The sequence below is a fragment of the Mirounga leonina genome, unplaced genomic scaffold (assembly GCF_011800145.1).
Source record: "Mirounga leonina isolate KUSES-001 unplaced genomic scaffold, KU_Mleo_1.0 Mir_93, whole genome shotgun sequence".
Taxonomy (NCBI): domain Eukaryota; kingdom Metazoa; phylum Chordata; class Mammalia; order Carnivora; family Phocidae; genus Mirounga; species Mirounga leonina.
Window position 1 is genome coordinate 7,918,832 of NW_023270854.1, and position 26,851 is coordinate 7,945,682.

The 26,851-nt window shown below is 37.9% G+C and overlaps 1 protein-coding gene across 1 annotated transcript in view; it reads right to left on the reverse strand.

The window, feature by feature from the left end:
- DOK6 (docking protein 6) overlaps positions 1-26,851 on the reverse strand; it is a 363,014-nt gene that overhangs the window by 146,951 nt on the left and 189,212 nt on the right. The window contains exon 4 of the mRNA XM_034995693.1: positions 14,095-14,214. Coding sequence (XP_034851584.1) covers positions 14,095-14,214 — 120 coding nt within the window. The remainder of the gene's footprint in view (positions 1-14,094; positions 14,215-26,851) is intronic.

Below are 26,851 nucleotides of genomic sequence, written 5' to 3' on the forward strand. Positions count from 1 at the left end.
TGAGCTTTTTGACCAGTTTCTTAATAATTTCCATTTTTAACAGTGCAGAGGGAAAACTGGTTTTAAAGAAAGAGCCATACTAAAAACAAATACAGGGCGCCTGGGTGGCTCAGTTGGTTAAGCGACTGCCTTCGGCTCAGGTCATGATCCTGGAGTCCTGGGATCGAGTCCCGCATCGGGCTCCCTGCTTGGCAGGGAGTCTGCTTCTCCCTCTGACCCTCCCCCCTCTCATGCTCTCTCTATCTCATTCTCTCTCTCAAATAAATAAATAAAATCTTTAAAAAAAAATATTAAAAACAAATACATTTGCTCACTTATAATTAATTAGAGTCTTTTTAAAAATAGAGGCTTTTGGAATTTATGTATTAAATAATTTTGTGCATCTAGCACATAGTGAACATTGAGTGCATTGTGACTCCATGAACATAAAAGGCATCTTTTGTATCTTAGTTACTTAGAATAAATTTGGGAAATGTAGACTGGATGCCATTTCATTTCTTTTTTTCAAAGAAGGGTTCTGGTAAGTTTTAACTATCAGCTGATTGCTGAACACTCATACTCCCTCTACCCATTCCACTTCTCCAGTTACTTCAGAAGTTATGCACTTGAATCTTGGGTCAAAAAAAAAGATGGAACATGGAACTAAATATTATGTGTAAATATTTGCAAACCAAGAGATCCATAAATATTAAAGACCATCAGGTAGTTCCACAGGGAGAGGTTATAAACTTAATAGGTTTAAATTTTATAGTAACTTCAGGTAAGTGGGTGTGAACTCCTATACTTTTTCTTTCTCTTCCTTTTAAAATCCAAGTGTAGCTCAAAAGGAGAAGCCCCATGAAAAGAAAGGCATTCTTTAACTCATTGGTGACATCATCATGTTCTGAATTTCAATTCCAGGGTCTTCCAGAGAATACAAGCTTAAATATTTGTTGAAGTTCATTAATGAAAATGTGTAGGTATTATTAAATTATATAACTCAAAGAAAATTAATAATTACATATAATATACATATAAAATAATTACATATATAAAATTTGGTTTTGTAATGATTAGTAATAGCTACCACCAATTGGTTAATTTATTTATAACTTTGGATTTCACTTAGTTGTTTCTATCAACCAGTGATTCCCTAAAGTAAAACTCACTGTACATGCAACTTACTGTTCAAAAGAACTTTATTTACTTATTTTTTACTTTTTACAAAATAACTTTAAATATTTAACTGAGATTTTCCTATGGCAAGAGTATTCAATTGTTTTTTTTTTTTCCCGAAGTGTCATGTGATCAGGAAAGTCACTATTTATGTGAAACATTTGTTTAAATTAAATTTATTACTGAAGCTGGTTCATTAAAAGATCCAAACTTTGTTGTCTCATCAAATGTGGAAATATATCTCATCTAGTTGGTGACCTTTATCTTCTCATTTGGCTATCATGAACAGCTGTAGCCTGTATCTTGCATCCTGCCTTCAGATTTATCATAGTGGAAACAGAAACCACTGCATCTCTAGACTCCAGCTGTCCCCCAAGCTCTCTCACACACTGCTGTGGTACCAGCCGGGGCAGGACTCCATGACTGCATGACTCCATCACCATGGGCAGGATGGGAGGTCAATCTCCTGATCTGGCCAACCATCCGAATTCTATGAGTAGTTCTCTTGCCTCTCCGCTTTCATCATGCCTGGGAGGGGATGTGTCCCTCCTTCTTGCCCTTCTCCTATGAAAGACCTTCAAAGACTCCTCCTGATTAATCATCCAGCCTAATCTTCAGAATTTCATGGTGCTTTTCAGCCATCACCCATTACTCTGGGCTGCAGTACATTTTTTTTTTTTTAAAGATTTTATTTATTTATTTGAGAGAGAGAATGAGAGAGAGAGAGCATGAGAGGGGGGAGGGTCAGAGGGAGAAGCAGACTCCCTGCCGAGCAGGGAGCCCAATGCAGGACTCGATCCTGGGACTCCAGGATCATGACCTGAGGCGAAGGCAGCCACCCAACCAACTGAGCCACCCAGGCACCCCACTGCAGTACATTTTTGAGAGAGCAAGAAAGTCCCATTCTCTGCTCTATATTTAACAGTTATTGTGTATCAATTCAAAACATGGAATTTTAATATTAACACTTCACTAAATATTATTTAGTCCCAGGACCAGAGCCATTGGTCTAAAATTAAGCATTAATGAATAAATCCACAAGAGTCTGGTATTGAGAAATTGACTATACACTCTGGAGTATGGAATTTATTACTGAGTATTCATCTCAGTTTGGATGCTAGGTTCACCCCATCGTTACAATTCGCCTTGTTTTTTTGATTGTTTGTTTTGTTATTTATTTATTTGATGTAGTGTTCCATGATTCATTGTTTGCGTATGACACCCAGTGCTCCATTCAATACGTGCCCTCTTTAATACCCATCACCAGGCTAACCCATCCCCCCAACCCCCTCCCCTCTAGAACCCTCAGTTTGTTTCTTAGAGTCCATAGTCTCTCATGGTTCGTCTCCCCCTCTTTTTCCCTTCCTTTTTCCCTTCCTGCTATCTTCTTCTTCTTCTTTTTTTTTAACATATAATGTATTATTTGTTTCAGGGGTACAGGTCTGTGATTCATCAGTCTTACACAATTCACATCACTAATTTATTCCCAGTTTGTGGCTTTCCATTTCCTTTTTAGTTTTTTGATGGTGCTTTTTTGATGAGCAAAGTTTTAAATTTGATGAAGTCCAAATTATTTCTTCTTATAGTTTGCTTACAGTGCTTTATAAAAGAAACGTTGGCCTATTTCAAAGTCACATCCATCTTAAATTGGTATTTGAATAGTGTGAGGTAGGCATTGAGGTTCATCGTGTCCCCTATAGATTTCCAGTCACTTTAAAACTATTTATTAAAGACATTTTCCTTTTCTCATTGAAATTACCAATAAGCTTGTGAAAGAGGACTTTGGTGTCCTTGTCAAAAATTACTAATTCATATGTATGAATCATTTGCTTTCTGTTCTGTTCCATAGACTATTGTCTATTGTCTGTCTTGATCGCTGTCAGTTATAATAAATCCTCAAATTAGAAAGGGTACCCATTCCAATTTGGTTCTGTCTTTTCAAGATAGTTTGGCTAGTCTTAGGCCTTTTCATTCCAGATGCATTTTGAAATTGTCTCATCAAGTTCTAGAAAAAAATGTCTGACTTCTAGGATTTTTATTGGCGGATGTGTCAAATCTATAGGCTATTTAAGGAGAACTGACATCTTAGCAAAATTGACTACTGCAATCATAAAAAACATAGTTTATCATTCCGTTTATTTAGATATCTTTTAATTTCTCTCAGCAATATTTAATTTTCAGTGTAGAGGTCTGGTTATATACTTTGCCAGTTTTATCCCTGAGTATGTGATGGTTTTTGATGGTACTGTAAGTGATATTTTTGTATTTCATTTTGTAATTGCCCATTCCTAATATATATGGATATAATGTAAATGTGTATATATATATAAAATCTATATATATTATATATATATAATCTATATGTTTACACACACATGCCCATACATACACATTTTTGCATATTAAATATTTATCCTGAAATATCACTGAGTTCACTTAGTTATGGTTGTTTTCTCACAGATTTCTTAGGAGTTTCCAGGTACATTATCTTTGCTTCTTATTCTTTACCAATTTTTATGATTTTACTTTATTTTCTAGTTATAGTACACAAATCAGAACTTTAAGTAGAATAAGTGGAATACTGAATAGAATTGGTGAAAAAGGATATCTTTGTCTTATTCTCAATCTTTTTTTTTTTTTTAAAGGTTTTTATTTATTTGACAGAGAGAGACACAGCGAGAGAGGAAACACAAGCAGGGGGAGTGGGAGAGGGAGAAGCAGACTTCCCGCAGAGCAGGGAGCCCGATGCAGGCCTCGATCCCAGGACCCTGGGAACATGACCTGAGCCAAAGGCAGACGCTTAACGACTGAGCCACCCAGGCCCCCCTGTCTTATTCTCAATCTTCTGAGGAAAGTATTCAATATCTTAACCTTCAAAAATTATATTTTCTGAATGATTTTCATTGGTGTCCTTCATCAGTTTGAGATCCTATTCCTAAATTTTTAAGAGTTGTTTTTATAAATGAATATTGTGTTTTATCAAATGCTTTTTATGGATCAACTGTAATAATCATATGATTTCTCCCTCTATTAATATAGTGAAAGATATTGATTGACTTCAGGAAATGTCTGCATTTCTGGCACATACCAATATTGATCACAGTGTATTATCTTTCCATGTAATACTTAATATTCCTTTTCTAATTTTTAAAATGATTTTATACTTATATACATGAAAGATACTTGTCTGTAATTTTCTTTTCTTATATTGACTTTTCCTGGTTTTAGCATCTGGGTTATAGCGGCCTCATAAGATGAGTTGTGGAATTCCTCCTCTGAAAGAGTTTGCATACAACTGTTACTGTTTCTTCTTTAACTGCCTGATAGAATTCAACATTGCAATTATGTGGGAGTAGAGTTTGTATATGGGAAGTTGTATAATAATAATTTTCTTTTTTTTTTTTTTAAGAGAGGAAGCGGGGAGGGGCAGAGTGAGAGAATCTTAAGCAGGCTCCACATCCAACATGGAGCCTGACATAGTGCTTGATCTCACAACCTTGAGATCATGACCTGAGCCGAAATCAAGAGTTGGATGCTTACTGATTGAGCCACCCAGGGGCCCTAATAATTTTAATTTCTTTAATGGGTACAGGACTCTTTAGATTTTCTATTTTTTTGTGAGTCAGTTTGGGTAATTGGAATCTCTAGTAAGTGGTATAAAAGTAGATTATTTTTAAAAATTAGATTATTTTTAACCCAACATGAGAAAGGCTATATTTTAATAAAAGATAACTTGTTAAAATTTATCATCAATTTGTTGTCAAATTATTAATGCTTTACTTATATTGCTTTTATTTTGTATGGTTCCTAACTATTTCCTTTATTATTTTATTATTTTTAAAATATTTTTATCCAGTGAAGTTCAAAGATTTAAATTACATATTAGATTTTATTTATGAATACTGTAATCAGAGATAATATTAAGAAATGTTTCCTTATGGGGGCACCTGTCTGCCTTCGGCTCAGGTCATGGTCCCAGGGTCCTGGGATCGAGCCCCACATCGGGCTCCCTAATCTGTGGGAAGCCTTCTTCTCCCTCTCCCACTCCCCCTGCTTGTGTTCCCTCTCTCGCTGTGTCTCTCTCTGTCAAATAAATAAAATCTTAAAAAAAAATTTTTTTTTCCTTATGGCAGATGGAAATTAAAAACATTTCTCACAACACTTTCCCCTCCGATTTTAACAACTGTTATAACCTGAGCACTGAGAAAGATACTGTTGCTATTGGAATTTTAAATTGTACTCAAAGAAAAATGTAGAGCTTTACAAAATATATTAGAAAAATGAAAAGCTGAAAATTAATGATCAAACATCCATTTCAAAAGATTTGAAAAAGAACCTGCAATTAAACCCCAAACTGTGAAGCAACTCATATTGAATGAGAGCAGAAATCAATACAATTTAAAACATAATGAAGAGAAGCCTCACAGATAGGTAAATCTCTGATGATACAGATTAAGGAAAAAAAAAAAAACCCACACGTAACCCATATGAAGTAAAAAGGGGCTACCAGTACAATGTGAACAGGTATTAAGAAGATAATACAAGGATGTTGTATTTAGTCAAATGACTAAATCCTAAAATCACTGGTAGATTTTTTGAAGCTAATTATAATCGAGTTTATTACCCAAAGTTTTCAAATGTTAGTGCACATTAAGGTCACTGAGGTTGTTAAAATATAGACATCTGGCCCTGCATCCTAAGAAATGTTTTCTTTGTGGGTGTGGGTGGGGGACCCAGAATTTACTTGTTTAGCAGGCTCCTGACGTGAGTGTGATGGTGACGTTCACCTGTGTCCCAGACACCTACTGACTTTCTGGCCAGGCACTGTGCTACTTGGTTCCCATGCTGGGTTTTACTTAATCCTCACAACAATCCTATGAGATACACACTATCATGATCATTCTCAAGAGTAAGAAGCTGAGATTTAGAGAATTTCTGTCACTTGCTGATGACCCCAGAGTTTAGAAGTGGAATACACCTTGATGATACACTAAATTTGTCTGGCAACTTTTGTTATCAGGTTCCATGTTGGACTTTTATGCTCTAGGCTATTTTGTTTTACTGTGGCAAGAAAAAAATAGTTCATCAAAACTTGGCTGTATCAAAAAGTGAAATCTCATTTTTATATATTGAATTCATTTAAGGTTTTCTTTTCTTTTTTGTATGTTTGTATTTATTTTCTGTCAAAGGAAGTCTCATTTAACCCAATGTGTGATCAAGTTCAATCTTGGATCTTCCTCCCCTTTTCATCTTAGGCTGAATTGATATAGTCACAGGAGTCAACAGAGGAAATGGGAGTCCTCTTATCTGGTTTGTATGTATCCACATCCCTGTGAAGTTACATCACTCTGCTTTCCTGTGATATGGCAACTTCGACTCCTAGATAGTGTCTGGAGTCCAGGGTGGGCACATAGGAACTTGGGCACCCCTTCTAGGCCACACTGTGTTTTGAGCCAGTTGAGGCTCTCTTTGTCTTCTTACACCTTTCTGGGCACTCCTGACATCTCCCCACTATTCTTCCCATGCTTCAAACCCAATATGGAGAATCAAATTCTAGTATTTGCTCTTGAAGAAATCTCCAGTTTATATAAGGAGGTATAAACATGTGTCTCTGTCTACCCAAACTCCCATGGAAACGGGAAGGGCAAGTCATTTACTTCTTATTCTCCAGAAAACTTATTTTCAAAGTCTCTCTTTTCTTCTTGCCTGAGGCTGGGAAATACCAGTAATTCTGGATTCAACATTCTCCCCTCAAAAGTTTTTCTTTCACATTATTAAAAATGCTTTTGAAATTTGCATCTTTGTTCTCACTGTGTTTGTACAGGGAATGTTTCCAGGGCAAAGGAAACACGACCAGTCCTTTGGTGTTTCAAGATAGTTCTTCCAGTATGCATCTCACTTTGCAATGACACAGTTTCAGTCTGACAAAGGATCATTTTGATTTGGCAATGTGGTAAGAGAAGTACTTAAAGCATTTTTGACTGCCTGAAGCACTTACTGCGAAAAGAAGCAGAAATAAAATAATACATTATATGTTAATAAAAAAATAAACAAAACAAAACAAAAAAAAAAGAGGCAGAAATATATATGGTATTGCTTTTATTTTGTATGGTTCCTAACCATACATTCCATTGTATGGAATTGTAGTGCATGTTGAAGACCACCAAATGGGGAAAGTGGTAGTTTTAACCAGGTTTGTTAATTATATGCAGTGTCAATATCCATCAGTGAAATTAAAGCAATGCAACACAAGGCAAGGCAAAGAGTGTAGCCTGTTCAAGACTTTGTGTTGCATTTATGAATGTTATCTTATTCCTGATGGGGTGGCTGTTCCCATCATCTTCACCTTTCAGTCTTCCCTGTAGATAATCACCTCCGTGGGCTATACTGGCATTTTCAGATGTGTTTCATGGAAGGTAAGTTCTACAGGGTATGAATAAGTGTTATGTGTAGAAAGAGACACACAGAAAATTGAGTTTGGGAAAAATTACATTATACAAACTTAAACAAGGTCTTTACTATAGGACACCTCAATAACTTTACTCTGTTAATGTATGTTGTGATCATTATACAGAGTGGTTTTAGTTTCCTAGAGCTACTGTAACAAAGTACCACAAACTGGGTGGCTTAAAGCAACATAAATTTAACATCTCATAGTTCTAGAGGCTAAAAATCTGAAATCAAGGTGTTGGCAGGGCCATGAACTCTCTGAAAGCTCTAGGGGAAGAATCCATCTTGCTTCTTCTAGTTCCTGGTGTTTTCTGGCAATCTTTAGCCTTCCTTGGCTTGTAGATGCATCACTGCAGTCCGCCTGCTTGTGTCTTCACATCATCTTCCCTCTGTGCATGTCTGTCTCTGTGTCCAAATTTCCCCATTTTATAAGGATATATTGTAGGTTATATTGGATTAGGGGTCATTCTAATGACCTCATTTAAACCTGGTTATCTTTGTAAAGACCCTATTCCCAATAAGATCACATTCTTAGGGACTGAAGGCTATGACTTCGATATATCTTATTTTGGGGAGGGGACAATTCAACCCAAAACAGTGTTATATAGTATTAAATTTACTCCACTGATAACCTCATTTCAGAGAGCATATAGTAATAGCAGTAGAATTTCCTGGAACTCATTTTGGGAAATACTAGAGTATGTGGATGGCATTTTAGAAGCTTAAATATAGGTATGTGTAGGTTTTTTCCCATGCAAAAGTTGGTTTTGCTCATGGTTGTTCTATGGACAAAAAAAAATAAACTTGGAAAACTTTTCTTTAATGGTTATAAAGAATGTGTATTAGAATGAAAATGATTTACCCCAGATCATTTTTGAAAAATTGGGGAAAAGATCCTTAAAATAGGGAGACTTGTATTGTTACTGTTGTCTTTGTTTTGTCATTAACTGGTCATTTTCCATGTGAGTAAGTTTCTGCAAATATTGGCTTTAATTATTGATGGGCATTAAGAATTGCAGATTTGCCTGATTGAAAAAGCTTGTTTGGAGGAATAAAAAATAATTTTAAAAAAGAAGAAGATAGGCTGTTCTGACATCATTTTCCCTTTATTTGAGCATGCACTTTTTACACCTCAGATGGTAGATTGGATCATTTTTTTTCTCAATTCTTCATTTCCTCTCCATATTAGGTCGTAAGTTCCAACTCATGTCATGGCCTCCTAGATAGAGTGTCCTGCTGGCCTCCTGACTTCGGGTTTGGCCATAGGATTTGCTTTGGCCAATGGAGTATCAGTGGACATGACACATGCAGAGGCTTAATTTGTGTTGCAAGTTTGGGCTTGCTTGCTTGCCCTACTGTTTTTTGTTTTGAGAACATGCCTTGGGTAGCCATTAGTGTAAAGGAGGGTAAGAGATATAATGGAAAAGACATGGACACCTGTATAGCTTGGGGCCAATCTCAGCAGCACCCAGCCTAAGTCAGGAGAATCCTGGCCAGCCCATCTGTGCATGAATGATAAAGGTCTGTGCTATTGAGATTTTGTGTGACAAGTAACACAGCGTTATTTTAAAACACAATGATCTATTTATTTAAGCACCTTGTTTATGGGTTTGTCTCCTTCACTACTTTGGGAGCTTCTTGAAAGTAATGACCATATTTTATATAATTCTACATTTCCTCAGCCTAGTTCTTGCATATCACAGCCTCAAAAATGTTTGATGGGTGAATACTGAATGAGTGAATGACATACAAGAGTGTCTGAGTGGAATGTAAGAAGCATGGTTACTAAGGAAACCCAGGTAAATAATTCAGAAAAAAACACTGGAATACTGCTTTGCTTCTGGAGGAAAGTTATACACATTCTTGGGCTAAAAGTAAAAATTTGTACCAATTCTAGTCCATTCATAAGCAGGGACACTAGTTACTAGATAAAACCAAACTTTCAGATCTGACTCTGAATTAACCAGATGGTAAAGTCTGAGTTACTTTTCCATTTTGTTCCAAATGGTGATCTCTTGCATCAGTAGCAAACTGGACATATCCTCTGAATCTGCTTCCAACAACAATTGCAGGAATTTTCTACAAGTGCCTTCCTTCTTGGTTATGATGCTTACTTCTGCTATTAATGATTAACATGTAACCTTTGTTTTCTAAAATTGCTATTATGTATAGTGAATTCTCTATAAATGACCATTAATTGTAACACCATACATTTTAAGATTAGTGTAGGCTACCTTAAATATTACAGAAAGATGTGAAGATTCTAGAAGTTGTAAGAATTTAAAGTTCAAATGTCGACTTAATATACACTTCTTGTGGCAGTGTTATCTGAGGTCTAAGAATAAGTTTGTGTGTGTGTGTTTACTTTCTCCTATACCATGTGGGATTCTGAGTCAATATGAAAGCAGCTGACAGCATAGATAAAGATGATTAGAGCGAAGAATTTAATCGATAACCACTTTTATCTCAGCAACACACATTACACCTTTAAAAATTATTTGCACAAATGTTTATTCTTAGCTGGTCTCAGAGTAAATAAGGCCAAGCTCTGTGAAGAGTCAGAAAAACATTAGAAAAGAAGGAGCAATTCCGAATGTCAAAAAAAAAAAAAAAAATGCTGTGGTCAAGCCTGAGCAGTGAGTCTTTCCTTGATGATAGGGTACCACAAGATCACCCCAAGCCACAACAATGTCATTTCTGACATCAATTCTGCAGGCATATGGATCTCATCTCTTAGGAGAAATTCCAAATTACATCCAAGCACACCATTGATAAAAGAGTAAAATAATGTTTCTGATGAAGAATACATTATATAATTTAATACTAAAACACCTTAAGAAAAAAACCTGAATCTGGAATGACAAATCTTTCAAGTCTGTACATATTAATGATTTCAAACATGTATTAGGAAGTGAAGAATTTTATCTATTTCAGGAAGTGTTATACCTGAAGAGTCTGGAATAGTGATAGAAAGACATGAAAGGACAGTTTTAAAAGATAATGTTATTTTTGAAAGACTTTAATAAGCTAGCTAAAACAGTAAGTACTTTCCTTACACATAGTAAAATGAACAGGTGTACTGTCTTAGGAACAGGTGTGTCCCTAAAGCAACCATGGGACCCAAGGGTGGGGGCTGAAGTTGGCCAAAGACCATTTTTAGTCTTTACCATGAGAACCACTGGTATTTATTTCAAGGGGACCATACAATGGAATTATCATATTTATAAGAGAAGTCTGTTGATTAGCGAGTGAGAAAATCAGGGTAGGTCAATCTGTGTATGTTTCTCTCCTAGGCAGCAAGTATGTGTATACACACATACACACACCTGAAATTTTTAAGCTAGCAATCAATAGTAAAACCTGTAATCCTGATATTCTGTCAAGATTTATGCTTTTCATGTTCTCCTATGGTATGAATGACTATTTTAAAAAGTTTTAGCTAGCCTTCAAGGGGCCAAGAACAGAGGAAAGATGTTATTACCTGAACCCAAGGCACTTTAAAGAAAGTGTACGCAGATTTGAAGAGCCTAGAGCAATGGCCCTGTCTATGGCCTTGGGACTCAAAAAGAAATTCACCAAGTGGAGAGTGATTTCTAGGGAAAGGAGACCCTTCCATTCATGAAGTTTCCTCCTAATGCTGAACGCTAAAGAGTCTCAGTGACAGTGCATGTTGTATGTTTAAGTAAGATTGCTGATCTCCTTCTAGGGTACCATGTATTTTTAGGGGGTCATTTATTTTATTTTATTTTTTTTATTATTATTTTTTTAAAAGATTTTATTTATTTGACAGAGAGAGACACAGCGAGAGAGGGAACACAAGCAGGGGGAGTGGGAGAGGGAGAAGCAGGCTCCCCGCAGAGCAGGGAGCCGGATGCGGGGCTCGATCCCAGGACCCTGGGACCATGACCTGAGCCGAAGGCAGACGCTTAACGACTGAGCCACTCAGGCGCCCCTTTAGGGAGTCATTTAGAAGAACCAAACACTACCTTCTCTAACTAAATAATTGCTCATAAATTTCTAAAAGTATTTTTAAAAGAACATCTATCCCTTTGTATGAAGTTAGGACTATTAAACAAAATAGAGCTAAGAAAACCATTTATGGCATTGCATGTTAATATAATTTCAGATCTTCTCTAGTAGACTATTTTGCATCGCCTCACTAAACCATCATGAGTTAATTTTCACTCATTAGGAAACTAAAATCAGGAGAGAGTAAATTTTCCGAGCTAAGTAAGGGGCATAGCAGGCATTCAGACTGTGGCCTGAAAAGTTTACTTGGCAGGCCGTGTCTGCTTGTGCTATATATCTTAGTAAATTATCCTGACATTATTATGAAATTAAAAATAAACTCATAGGGATGCCTTCTTGGTGGCTCAATCAGTTAAGCATCTGCCTTCAGCTTGGGTCATGATCCCAGGGTCCTGGGATCTAATCCTGCATTGAGCTCTCTGCTCTACAGGAATCCTGCTTCTCCCTCTGCCTGCCACTCCCCCTGCTTGTGCTCTCTCTCTCTCTGACAAATAAATAAATAAATAAAATCTAAAAAAATATAAATAAATTCATAATAAGCCAAAGAAGTACATTATCCATTAGTCCTGGTGGAAACCATATACAACCCCAAATCTTTTTTCTTTTTTAAGATTTTACTTATTTATTTGAGAGAGAAAGATAGAGAGAGACTGACCACGAGCAGGGGGGAAGGGGCAGAGGGGAAGGGAGAACAAGCAAGCTCCCCACTGAGCAGGAAGCCTGATGCGGGGCTTGATCCCAGGACCCTGGGATCATAACCTGAGCTGAAGGCAGACGTTAACCAACTGAGCCACCTAGGCGCCCATACAACCTCAAATCTTTTAAAAACATACAATTCACACTAAATGAGCCACACAGTGATGCTCCCACCCACAGGCCTAATTTATTCCCTTTTCCATGTTTCCTTTATGAAGTACTTTACGAATGTTTATCAGTAAGAGTTTCTTTCCTCCTTTTCTGAAACGGTGGGTGAGCAGCATGCTTTGAGCAGCATGCCTGTGGATGTTCTGTAGGTAGCACAAGCTCTCAGGAAACAGATCAGAGAGATGAGATTCATCCCGGAGAGTGTGGGAGAGAACTGGAATGTGAAATGAAAGCTGGAAGAAGAGTTGCAGAAATGCCTCCGTGACTTTCTGAAAACTGCCAGTATCGGCAAAGGTATTGTGCCCACATGTGTTTGTGACCAATTAACAGGGAAAACTTGTTTTTTTTTCTTTTTTCAGGTTAGCATCAAACAATAAAATAATGCTTTTTAATGGGCTATGAAACAGTGATGGCTGTTAGCATGTTATTAGTCATAACAAGTTCATGATCACCAATGCTATCCTGGGGCAATTTTAGCTGTGCTGTCTAATTTATAAGCCACAGATAATTCCAGGATTTCTTTTTAATAATTAGTGGCAAGCTTCACCAGTGCCTCTCCATCTTTTCAAAAAGGCCATCAAAAATTAGCAACACTGAAAAGTTTCTATTTGCATTTAGTTTATTAGGTCATCTAGTGATGATTATAATTATTTTAAAAAATGAAGAAAAAGGAGCTCATCACATTACTCTGATTTCATGATTCAGAGGTGCTAGGCAAGAACATGCAGAATTTCAGAAATGCCTCTTAGGTTAGAGAACAGGATAGTAAGTAATGTGTATCACATAAGCCTCAATTTTATTATACCCTGATATTTCATCCTTGCATACTTATAGTATGCTATGGACTGATTGTGCATCCCTAAAATTCATGTTGAAGCTCTAACCTCTGAGGTGATTTAGAGATGGAATCTTTGGGAGTGATTAAGTTTAGATGAGAACATGAGGGTGGGTCCCCCATAGTGAGAGATTAGTGCTGTATGAGAAAAGACCCGAGACAGATTTCTCTCCCTCCCTCCCTCCTTCCCTCTCTCTCTCTCATGTGGGGACACAGCGAGAAGAGAAGATGGCTGTCTGCAAGTCAAAAAGAGGAACCTCACTGGAAATCAACTCTTAATCTTGGATTTCTAGCCCCCAGAATTGTAAGAAGTTAATTCCTATTGTTGAGGTCACCCAGTCTATGGTAATTTGTTCTGGCAGCCTGAGCTAAGACATGGTATTACCAAATTCCCTAAAATCTATTGACAAGTAACATGATAAACCAATTTGTTAATTTAGACTCTAAATCTACAACAACTCTCAAAGAAGAAAACGTAGAAATGTTGTACATTCAAAACTCCCTATCTAGTGAGTTAACTTATTAGTTATTTATTTAGATAAATTGCAAACGTCACAGTGCAAGAGGTCAGGACACCTGGGTTGTACCTTAGGAATTTCTCCTGGTTGCTATGCAACCTTGGGAAAGTCTCTTCACAGCTCAGATGGATTAGGTTACTTTTTTCTAAAAATTTGGTCTGAAACATTCCTAAGGTCCCTCCCAGTGTCAAAGTTCTACAACCATTAGGGCACTTTAAATAATGGAAGGCAACTCACACTCACCATTTTGTTCTCGCTGTACGCCTGCCGCCAGAAGATCGGGCTCGCCAAGGCTGATGTCATTCAGCCGGGTGCCCAGACACTCCATGCAGAGATGCTTGCACCACTCCTCGGCCTCCAGCTCTGAAAATGAACACACACCACCGAAGTCAGGCAGTGCTGCACAGGAATGAGACAGGAAGATAACTTCCTGAACCTTTTCCCTAAGTAGGTGGTAAGAATTAAAAATCTACCTGAAGAAAACAAAAACACCACAATTTGGCTATTGTGGACATTGCTGCTATGAACATGGGGGTGCAGGTGCCCCTTCGGATCCCTACATTTGTATCTTTGGGGTGAATACCTAGTAGTGGAAAGAGCCGAGATGTCCACCGACAGATGAATGGATAAAGAAGATGTGGTATATACATACAATGGAATATTACTCAGCCATCAGAAAGGATGAATACCATTTACATCAACATGGATGGAAATGGAGGGTATAACGCTTAACGAAATAAGTCAATCAGAGAAAGGCAATTATCATATGGTTTCACTCATATGTGGAATATAAGAAACAGAGCAGAGGACCATAGGGGAAGGGAGGGAAAACTGAATGGGAAGTCATTTGAGAGGGAGAAAACCGTGAGAGACTCTTAACTCTAGGAAACAAACGAGGGTTGTGGATAGGGAGGTGGGTGGGGGATGGGGTAACTGGGTGATGGGCATTAAGGAGGGAACCTCATGTGATGAGCACTGGGTGTTATACTCAACTGATAAATTACTGAACACTAGATCTGAAATAATGATGTACTATAAGTTGGCTACTTGAATTTATAAATAAAAAAAAGATGAACCAAAAAACCCTATTTTTGAGAAGTAAAAAAAATCCCCACAATTAATTCCCATGGGCTGACATTATAACATATTTTAAAGTCATTTTAACTTATTCCAATGTACTTTATCTTATTTACAAATAATAATCTGAGAATATTGTTTACTATCTAGTATATTTTAGATTGATTTAATTTTTGGAGGGCAAGTACTCAGAAAAATTAATTAAATATAAAATAAAGATATATAAATGAATACTTGAAAAATGTCAGACTAAAATAAATGAGAGAATGTGACTTAGATTTGGGTGGGTCAAAGCTCTGATCCTTCATTCTGAACCGCAATGGATCAAAGATCAGCACAAGAATGTGATAGCTTTTCTTCTGTAAACATCAAAAATGGTCCATCCTCACTTTAAAAAAAAATTGGGATAGAATATTCAAAGTAACTTTCCCTTTTAGAAAACTCCAATTATCTAAGATATTGGTTATCTTCCAACTTCTTTATATTTGCAAGTTTATTCTTTGCTTGAAACATTAGAACATCTTACACCTACACAGACTCTTGTAGTATCTCACACTTTCACAAACATAAGTGAATTTGATTCTTATATAAGGCCTGTGTGGGTGAGGTGGGTAAGTAGAGTCACACCTGGGTCCCATATCACTGGTCAGCACCAAGACAGAATTGCAGCCCATATCTTCTAGATATTATAATATGAAGAATCTGAAAAAGGGTATGAGGTTGAAAATTTTGGGCCAGGCCCCAAAACTGCTGCCCAGAAATTGGATGAGAACTTTCCATTGACAACCGCCCAGAGACATTTCTGACTCTCCCACATAGCATAAATCTGTACTAGAACAGTTTAATATAGATTTCCTTCAAATCTCTTGTTACTCTCCACGGATGACATTCCAACCTTTGCCTTGGCATTTTAAACTACCCAAAAAAAGTTACCTGTGACAGGTTTTCTTGACTCTAGGGATTTGAATACCAACTGCTCTGCTCAACAGTCAATACCATCAAACTCGGGTAATGTTTTCTGCTGCGCTTAGTCACACTGCCTTAGCATCAAAAATAGGTTTGATCAATGAGATGTCAAGCCAAATTTGTCATTTATTTTTAGTTTTATCAAGACCATAAAATACTGTGAAAAAAATAAAGACAAAGAGCACGTAGTCCTCCACAGGGACTATTCTAATGAGAACAGTAATTCCTATGCTCTAGGCATGAAAGGTGTTTCTTAAGGTACAGTTTGCGTGTGTCATGAACCATCCCCTCAGTGGTTCAAAACACACCATCCACCTAGGGCAGGGAGGAAGTAGATTTTCACGTGAGCCTGGCCTCCTGCTCAGGTGGAATCAGAGCCTACATCTGGCTACTTAGGCCTTTCCTTGGGAACCTAAAAAATAACCCTTTCCAGACACAAGGCCAGTAATATACAGAAGGGGCACTGGCTGAACCTCACAGCTTCCATGAAAAATCATTTTTAGTAAGGGAATGCCAGCCTTCCTGGAAAAAATTTTATAGAAGAAGCATCAGCATGTATTGGAAATCATTTTCATCAGATAGAGGAGTTTTGATTTATAAGATTTATATAAAAGTTTTGAAAGCTTTTTAAACAACAAATCAAAATCTCAGACCAATTTCCATGCCGTGTCTCTAGAAATCCTTGACATTTCTGTGAAGGGAGACAATATGACTATATTTTCCCTTTTTTATATTTTTATGTCTTGAATATTTCTCAGGACTCCACAATTTTAAATCATCAGGAAAATCACATGCAATTAACATCTCATCTGCACGACTTTACCGGACAGTATTTCTGGTACTCCATAGATGGAGCTGAGAATACCTAGTAGCAATGCTGTTTGGGATCAAAATAAAAATGTTAAGTATGACAAAGTATGTCATGTAAATATGACACCTTTGTACCAGTGTTCCCTTTAAATACAAAGTCAGCGCATTCCCAGAAGTTAAAGAAATATGTCACTCATTTGTATTAATTCTTTTGCCCTAGGATTCAATAGACAAAACAACCATATAATACTTCAGCATTTTAATAGTACAGTAGCATGTAGGAATAGAACTAGCAAAAGTAATAAAAGTAGAGGATATATAGTCACATTAATGACAAGTGTAGACAATTTCAGAAAGAGAGAGAGAAACAGAGAGGAAGAGAGAGGCAGAGGGAGGGAGAGAGACATCCTTGCAATTCAGGTATCAGTTGAAGTTCATTTCTTTTCTAACAAAAGTTTACCGTGAACTCACTATAAGCGAGGCACTGTTCTGTGCTAGGAGGTCAGGTGAAAAACACACAGTTTCTGTTGTCTCTAATGTTAGTCTAGTGGGGCTGGCTGGTGAGTCTAAATGTGGGACCCTGCAGGGCTGTGGGTTTGGTCCGTAGGACCTGGGAGCTGTGGCAAAGGCTGAGCAGCTTGCAAGGGATGTGGTCAGGGACCTGCAGGACAAGCAGAAAGAAGGGGAGGGCATATGTACATGTGAGTGTGTGTGTGTGCGTGTGGGGGGTATTTGTGAGTGTGTATCTGTGTGTGACTGAGTCTGTGACGTGTGCATATGAGTGTGTTTTAGTGTGTGTGGGTATTTGTGACAGTATGTGTGAGTGTGAATGTGTTTGTGTGAGTGTGCTGGAGGAACGATGCTGGACTGAGGAGGGTGGCCAGGGGCCAAGATGGAAAGGCGTCTCCTGGGATCCTGTGAACAGCTAGGGACAGCCCGGAGTTCATGCAGCAAACTCTGAGAAACAGTCAGCACTCTGCCCTTTCTCTTCATAGTGTTGTAGTACAGGAGTGCCCCCCAGATCCACGGGTTCAGTTACTCAAACGTGGTTGGAACCAGATGATCCTCCTCTGATACAGCATCAGGAGGTCAAAGTCGCCTAACACTACATCACATCGCCTACGTCACTCGCCTCCCCTCATCTCCTCACGTGGGCATCTTATCATCTCACATCATCACAAGGAGAAGGGTGAGTACTGCACAAGATACCTTGAGGGGCCCCTGGGTTGTCCTTAAGCGTCTGCCTTTGGCTCAGGTCATGATCCCAGGGTCCTGGGATCGAGCCCCGCATCGGGCTCCCTGCTCTGCAGGAAGCCTGCTTCTCCCTCTCCCACTCCCCCTGCTTGTGTTCCCTCTCTCGCTGTGTCTCTCTCTGTCAAATACATACATTAAATCTTTAAAAAAAAGATATCTTGAGAGAGACCACATTCACATGGCTTTCATTACAGTATATTATAATTATTCTATTTTATTATTGTTGTTAATCTCTTACTGTGCCTAATTTGTAATAAAACTTTATCATGGGTATGTGTGTCTAGGAAAAAACAGTCTAATAGGGTTTGGTTCTACCCCTGGTTTCAGGCATCCACTGGTATCTTGGAATGTGCCCCCCATGGAAAAGGGGGGGGGGGGTTGTACTATTTAGTTCAAGCCTTTATCTCAAAAGTATTAAGCTTTGTAATCTGCATACTTGATCGAACAGTTTTGCTGCAGATAAGCTGAATTTGTCTAAGTATTATACAATGATTTGGTTTTTTAAAACCCATTTTTGATAGTCACCTTTCAAATAATTATACCTATGCTTTTTATTTGTTCTTTCTTAGGAAAACTATGTATTGAAATCCTTTAAACTTTTATGGTGTGTTAATTTATTTTGTCTCATCATTATTTAACTAGTGTTTTTTGCTGAATTATCTTCCATATTTTACTTCCTCTATTTTATTTTTGCAGAACAGAGGAGATTAAATACAAACGCAATCATCAAAACCCACTGCATTTTAAAATGTTTATTTTCCCACAGATTCAGTGCCTTTTGTCTTTCATTTTATCTTTCAAACTTCTACCTACATATAGTGTATAAATAATTAAATTTCTTTATGGCTGCCTGGGTGGTTCAGTTGGTTGAGCTTCCTACTCTTGATTTCCGCTTAGGTCATGATCTGGTGGGTCATGGGATCCAGCCCCAAGTAGGGCTCCCCACTCACCAGGGAGTCTGCTTGTCCCTCTCCCTCCCCCCCTTGCACACTCACTCTCTTCTTTCTCTCCCTCTGTCTCTATCTCAAATAAATAAAAAAAAATCAAATTTCTTTAAAGAGGAATATAGGCACAAAATGTTTTATGATGCTTTCTATGTTTTCTCTTCATGATGGAAGTGCTTTTTCATTAAGATGTCTTTTTCAGATAGCTTGCAGGTATGCTCAAATTTTTAATTCAGGTAAGTAAGTTCTTGTGTGTATGTGTGTGTGTTGTAAAACTGGAAACAGGACGTTACACATTACAAGAAAACAGGATTAAAAAGAATCCTTTGCAATGACACCGAAGCCCAGCTTGAGTATAAGAACATTTCTGTGATGGAAAGCCAGCATCAGGATGGAATACTTTACAATCTGTGGAATTCTTAATAGATACCAACAGAATATTCGATGCACACATTTTAAGCTTCTTACAAGAACAATTATGAAACGGGACTTTTTGAGGAAGAGATGCTGTCAAGAGATTTCATCTTAGTGATGTTTTCATAAAGTCTAAAAGAAATTCCTTTCTATGTAACAATTATGAGGTGCTTGGGAGTGGTGAGGAAAACAAGAGAAGAGCTATGTGCTGGAATATGAAAATATTGCCAGTGCTATGGTTTTTAAAGACTACAGTCTAAAATCATATAGGGATCTAAAACTTCCTATCTACACAGCCAAATTTATTACCAAAGCATTTGGCAATAGCTCATATTGAGTATGGAATTGAATTTGGCCAATAATCCCAATAAGCTTAGAAGTGTATGCATCCCCAGAGCTTCTAGAAAGGAATATAGCCTTGTTGACACCTTACTTTTTGCCAAGTGAGAGTCGTGTTGCACTTCTGTTCTTTAAAAATGTGAGATAGTACATTTGTATTGTTTTAAGCTGCTGTGTGTGGTGATCTGGTATGTTATCACTGAAGACCAAAACCAATACAAAGGCCAAACTCTCTATTCTTCTCTACTAGGAAAACTTCCAAGCAAACAAATTAATTTAATGGAATTTGATCCATAAAAAAATTAGAAATATATATATATTCTTATACACATATAAATAGATAGATAGATAGATAGATAGATAGATAGAATACAATGTGATTAGGTTTGCTTGAAGCTTAAGAAATTAAGGATTTCCTAATATTAAAATTGGGGTAATGAAGTCTCAAGACAGAGAATACAGATGCTACAAGAGCTAAACAAAAAAACCCAGTGGGGCAAATAGAGGAGGGTCTGAGGGAGAGTTGGAACCACCACCAGAAAGATGAGATCCACTGTGGATCTACAGACACTAAGAGAGGACTGGGTAGATGGGTCCATGATCTATAAGGAAGGGATGTGAAAGGTGTGTGAGGTAAGGGACCAGATGCCACAGAGCAGGCACACATGATTTAAAGGCACACACACTGGTTTGAGGGGGGCCAGAGTATTTTCAGGACAATCTTCTACTTTCATGGCCTCTGAGGTAGAATGAAGGCAAAAGGAAGGAAGACGTACCCTGCAGCAACTGGGTAGTAAAGGAAAACTGGTTATCCATAGGCAAACAATGAAAATGCATCGCAGTCTTACACTGTACACAAAAATCAATTCCAAGTGGATTAAAGACTTGAAGGTAAACCTGAGACCATGAAAGCCCTAGAGGAAAACAGAGAGGGTAAGCTCCTTGACATTGGTTTTGGCAATGATTTTCTGAATTGGACACCAAAAGCATAGGCAACAAAATAAAAATAAAAAAGTGGAATTACATCAACTTAAAAAGCTTCTGCATAGCAAACAAAATCATCAACAAGAGGAAAAGGCAACCTACGGAATGGAAAAATAAATGCAAACCACATATCTTATTGGTTAATATTCAAAATATTCAAGGAACTCATAAATCAAGAGCAACAAAACAGATAAACCAATATAAAAAAAATGGACAAAGGGTCCGAATGGACATTTTTCCAAAGAAGACATCCAAATGGCCAATGAAATAAAAGACAGATTGAGTATGTGCAAGGAAAAATAGGAGAGAGGAGACATGCATTAGAGTTGGAATACGGGTAAATATAAAATTCTATTCACAAGGTTTTGGTTTGTGTTTTATAAAGGGAATAAGATAGATGGCACAGTAGCTGGAGGGGAAGTGAGATCAAGAATTTAGTGACATAAAAAAAGGGTAACAGGGTTTGTGCAGGTGTGTGAGAAGTTAGTAGTGCCATATACAGAGCTCCATGGGGATTAGATTCTGGAGATGAGAGATTCTCATGGTAACTGACATAACAATGACAAAGTCACGTTGACATGAGTCCTGCGGGCCCCATGTTGATAGTATGGTGACCAGAGGGTGCTGAAGGGAGATAGGGATGGGAGGTCTTTTTTGGAACACACAGTGTTCTGGGCCTTCCAGTGGCTCCTGTTGATGAAGGTGGAGTCTGCAGAAGGGCAAATTTATTCCCAAATCAGTGAGATATTTCCTCATGACTGCAGATTAAGTCTTCCATGGGTGGTCTCATGCTGAGTTCACAGACAGTCTTCTAATCCCTACTGATAGCAGACTGCCAAGGGGTGTCTCCGTGATCTTTACAGGACACTGGGCCATCAGGGGGCAGTTATGTCTTACTCAACCTGTTTAACAAAACTCGGGGTCATCCTTGACTTCATTCAATACCTTCCATCTCGTATCATTCAATCCAATCAAGCAATCAGTAATTTTTCATCTGCATTATGTGCACAGCACCATTTAATGTCCCGGGAATAAATAAAGTCTGTTTCTCTTCATCTTGCTCATGTTCTAATGGAAATAGGCAATGCAGCAGCAGAAAGGATTCATTTAGGTAGTAGAGTCAGGCATTGGTGGGAGCTTTTTTAGTGTGGTCAAAGAAATCTTATCTATAGAGAGGATACTGTCAAATGTAACATTAAAATATTTCTCACAAATTACTTCCCCCATTTCTACTGCTACAGTTCTTTGTTTCTTTATCACTGCTGGACCTTCTTATAGCAATCATGCCCACATCTAATCCATATGAAACACTTTAGCACCCTGAACTAATGCTGTCATTCTATTTCCCATTTTAAGCCTCTTTGTACTTCCCAATATTTATGTATTTTATTATCCTATCTTTTCTGGAGTACAGAACACAGCATTCTAACATGCTTCCTTCTCTTCATTGCTCCCTCTGTAACAGACACTAATGCTATTCACCAAATTTTTTAGTTTTTTCCCCTTAGGGCTTATAGTATGATGGCACTTTCTTGTACCATTAACACATGGTGTAGTCACTGGTTTGGCCAATGAATTATGAGTAGAAATTCTTTGTGATACTTCTGTATGAAAGTTGTAAGAGATAGGTGTACAATTCTTTCTGTTCCCTTCCCATTGATGCAGTGATATAAAAGCAAGTAACAAAATAGTGCTTGTGTAAGTCTAGATTCCTGATGTCCATGATTAATAGAGCCATGCTACAGACCCCCAGGATACGTGAAAAAAAGGTTTTGATGGGTGAAGGCACTGAGATTTGGGTATTTTTATGGCTACATACCTAGTGTTTCCTAATTAAAAAAAAAAAGATGGACAAAAAAATAGAAGTGGGGTGATGTTATCACACACACAAAATTAAATGGTGTCATTGTCTTGGTGGTCAGTCAGCAAGGGATAAGGAAACTCTCAAGGAACATGTGAAAGATGCTGATCCATCATGCAGTGGTAAACTATTTGGCTCAAATATCACCTGCTATAACTTGGTGATGGCATTAGAAAACTCGATGAAGTATGGAGAGGGGTTGGAAATAGAATATTGGCAGCTAGTGTTAGTGGCTGTAGCTGCATTTGGCAAGGTATTAAGGAAATGAATTGGTTAGTTTGCACATAAAAGGACTAAAAGGAAATAGACTGTATCCAAAAAATTGGAGACTTTCCAGGTTGAAAAAGGCAACTGCTTCTCAACTCCAAGTTAACTCCAATAACAATAAAAATGGTAAGACTGAGTTACATACTCTTTCTTTTTTTTTAAAGATTTTATTTATTTATTTGACAGAGAGAGACACAATGACAGAGGGAACAGAAGCAGGGGGGTGGGAGAGGGAGAAGCAGGCTCCCCGCGGAGCAGGGAGCCCGATGCGGGGCTCGATCCCAGGACCCTGGGATCATGACCTGAGCTGAAGACAGACACTTAATGACTGAGCCACCCAGGCGCCCCCATACTCTTTCTTGAAACCTCTGAATGGCTGAAAATTCCTTGGAGTAAAGGTCCAGCCAAGGGTGTGATGCCCAGTGTATCTGTTCATTTGGAGAAATGGCTTTGGGAGAAGATACCAAGGGGCTGGTTCTCCTACCAAACCTGACCGCTCAAGATCTGAACAAGAAACAGCAGGAAGTCTAGAATTCAAGGGAAGCATTTCTAGGAAAGAAATGCGGACATAACTATTGGCACATGGAACTAAGTAAAGTCACATAAATTAAAAATCTAAAAAAAAAAAATCTGCTATGCTTTTAAAAAGAGTTGCATTATGAAAAAAATATGAAGCTGCTCTAAAAACAGTGAATGCATGGCTTTTGGAGCTTGTATACCACACTTGAGTTTCTAGGGCAGAAAGCTGTCTGAGAACATTTCTCAGCTCCTAAAGAAGTTATGTACTCCCAAGTTTACTTCAGATGTGGAGTCAAAGCAGAGAACAGAGATCAGGGAACTCCTAGAAGATCATGGGTTTCAGGTTATAATGTAGTGGTGTCCCCTAGGGAGAAACATTGGCACCTAATCAAGTAAAAGACCCTATCCCACATAGTAGGGGGCCTCTGCACCAGTGTTTATCCTGTCTCATGCCATGACTATGCATTGGTGTGGGGGCCATAGGTTTCTACCCTGAAAAGCCGCATCTGGACCCGCTGCAGGGACAACTGTGTATCCAACTGGATGTTGGGATTGGAGGAAGCATCGGGGCTGTGTCCTTTGGGGAGGAGTGAATGCATTTTGTATTTAGGAAGAAAATTCACTGGATATTTGGTAACCAGAAGCATGGATAGTGGGATTCCTTTGTACTGTTTATTTGGTAACCTTCTTCATTTAGGCATATGGCAAAATGGCATTTTCTCCCTTTGGAATTAGTTGTTGAGTAAATTAGAAAGAATAAAATACTTCCAGGACATCTGGGTGGATCAGTTAGTTAAGTGTCTGACTCTTAGAGTGATTTCCACTCAGATGGGGCTCTGTGCTCAGTGGGGAGTCTGCTTCTCTTCTCTCTCTCTGCCCCTCCCCACACAGTCTCTCTCTAAATAAATAAAATCTTTAAAAAAAAGAAAGAATAAAATATTTTCCATAATGTTCCTCTAAATAGACACAGCTTGAGCCACTCTGAAAGCATACAGGACAAACAATGTCTGCAGTTAGGAGATGAGATGAATGTAGTGAGTATCTTTGCTTATTTCTAAAAAGAACATGCTAGTAGTTTTGAGCATTACATAAGCTGGAATTCTTATTTCATTGTAATCGTACATTCACAAAAGAAGAAAGCATGAGGACCACTCATGTTGAAATTCAAATAATTAATGAGGAACATAAAAGTGATAATTATTCAATAATTTGCAGAAAGATGATCATTAATATCTATATGTTCTATTCATATGATCATAAGTATTGTACAGCTTATAAAGGTAGCTTTTCAAAAATCAGTATCAAAAGAAACATATAATAAATATTACTGAAATTAATTTTACATTCATTGCAAATAAAGATCAGATATTATTCACAGAAAAGTACTTACATAGGTGTGAAAAATTATTTAGTAGTAAAGTTTTTTAAAAAAATACAGAAATCATGAAAGAACCCAACTGATTAGTTGTAATTAAAAAAAATAAACACTACAAGAGGGGTGCCTGGGTGGCTCAGTTGGTTAAATGGCTGCCTTGGGCTGGGGTCATGATCCCAGGGTCCTGGGATTGAGCTCTTCATCGGGCTCCCTGCTCAGTGGGGAGTCTGCTTCTCCCTCTCCCTCTGCCCCTCACCCCCCCAACTGGCCCCCAGCTCCTGCACACTCTTTTTCTCTCTCAAATAAATAAATAAAATCTTTAATAAAAACACTAGAAGAATTTTAAATATTAGATCTTGAAATTAATATACCTTTTGATGCATAGATTTTAAATTTCAATCTTTATTTTCTATCACCTTTATGACCCAATTCAAATATTACATAATTTATTGAAAAACATATTTGTTCAAAACTGGTGGCACCACAAAGCTCTATTAAAAAGCTGTAATCATCAAGACAGTATGGTACTGGCACAAAAACAGACACATCAATCAATGGAATAGAACAGAGAACCCAGAAATGGACCCTCAACTCTATGGCCAACTAATCTTCAACAAAACAAGAAAGAACATCCAATGGAAAAAAGATAGTCTCTTCAAAAATGGTGTTGGGAAAATTGGACAGCCACATGCAGAAGAATGAATCTGGACCATTTCCTTACACCACATAGAAAAAGAGACCCAAAATGGATGAAAGATCTAAATGTGAGATAGAAATCCACCAAAATCCTAGAGGAGACCAAAATACTCACCAAAATACTAGCCAGTAGGACCCAACAGTACATTAAAAGGATTATGCACCACAACCAAGTGGGATTTATTCCTGGGCTGCAAGTTTGGTTCAACATCCACAAATCAATCAGTGTGATACAATACATTAATAAAAGAAAGAACAAGAACCATATGATCCTCTCAATAGCTGCACAAAAAGCATTTGACAAAGTACAGCATCCTTTCTTGATTAAAACTCTTCAGAGTATAGGGATAGAGGGTACATACCTCAATATCATAAAAGCCATTTATGAAAAACCCACAGTGATTATCATTCTCAATGGGGAAAAACTAAGCGCTTTTCCCCTAAGGTCAGGAACACGGCAGGGATGTCCACTATCACCACTGCTATTCACATAGTACTAGAAGTCCTAGCCACAGCAATCAGTCAACAAAAAGAAATAAAAAGCATCTGAATCGGCAAAGAAGAAGTCAAACTCCCACTCTTTGCAGACTATATGATACTTTGTGTGAAAAACCCAAAAGACTCCACCCCAAAACTGCTAGAACTCATACAGGAATTCAGTAAAGTGGCAGGATATAAAATCAATGCACAGAAATCAGTGGCATTCCTATACACCAATAACAAGACAGAAGAAAGAGAAATTAAGGAGTCGATCCCATTTACAATTGCACCCAAAACCATAAGATACCTAGGAATAAATCTAACCAAAGAGGCAAAGAATCTGTACTCAGAAAACTATTGAATACTCATGAAAGAAATTGAGGAAGACACAGAGAAATGGAAAAACGTTCCATGCTCATGGGCTGGAAGAACAAATACTGTGAAAATGTCAATGCTACCTAGAGCAATCTACACATTTAATGCAATCCCTATCAAAATACCATCGACTTTTTTCAAAGAAATAGAACAAATAATCTAAAATTTTTATGGAAACAGAAAAGATGCCGAATAGCCAGAAGAATACTGAAAAAGAAAAGCAAAGCTGGTGGCTTCCGGACTTCCAGCTCTATTACAAAGCTGTCATCATCAAGACAGCATGGTACTGGCACAAAAACAGACACATAGATCAATGGAACAGAATAGAGAGCCCAGAAATGGACCCTCAACTCGACGGTCAACTAATCTTTGACAAAGCAGGAAAGAATGTCCAATGGGAAAAAGACAGTCTGTTCAACAAATGGTGTTGGGAAAATTGGACAGCCACATGCAGAAAATGAAACTGGACCATTTCCTTACACCACACACAAAAATAGACTCAAAATGGATGAAAGACCTAAATGTGAGACAGGAACCCATCGACATCCTAAAGGAGAACACAGGCAGCAACCTCTTTGACCTCAGCCGAAGCAACTTCTTCCTAGACACATCGCCAAAGGCAAGGGAAGCAAGGGCAAA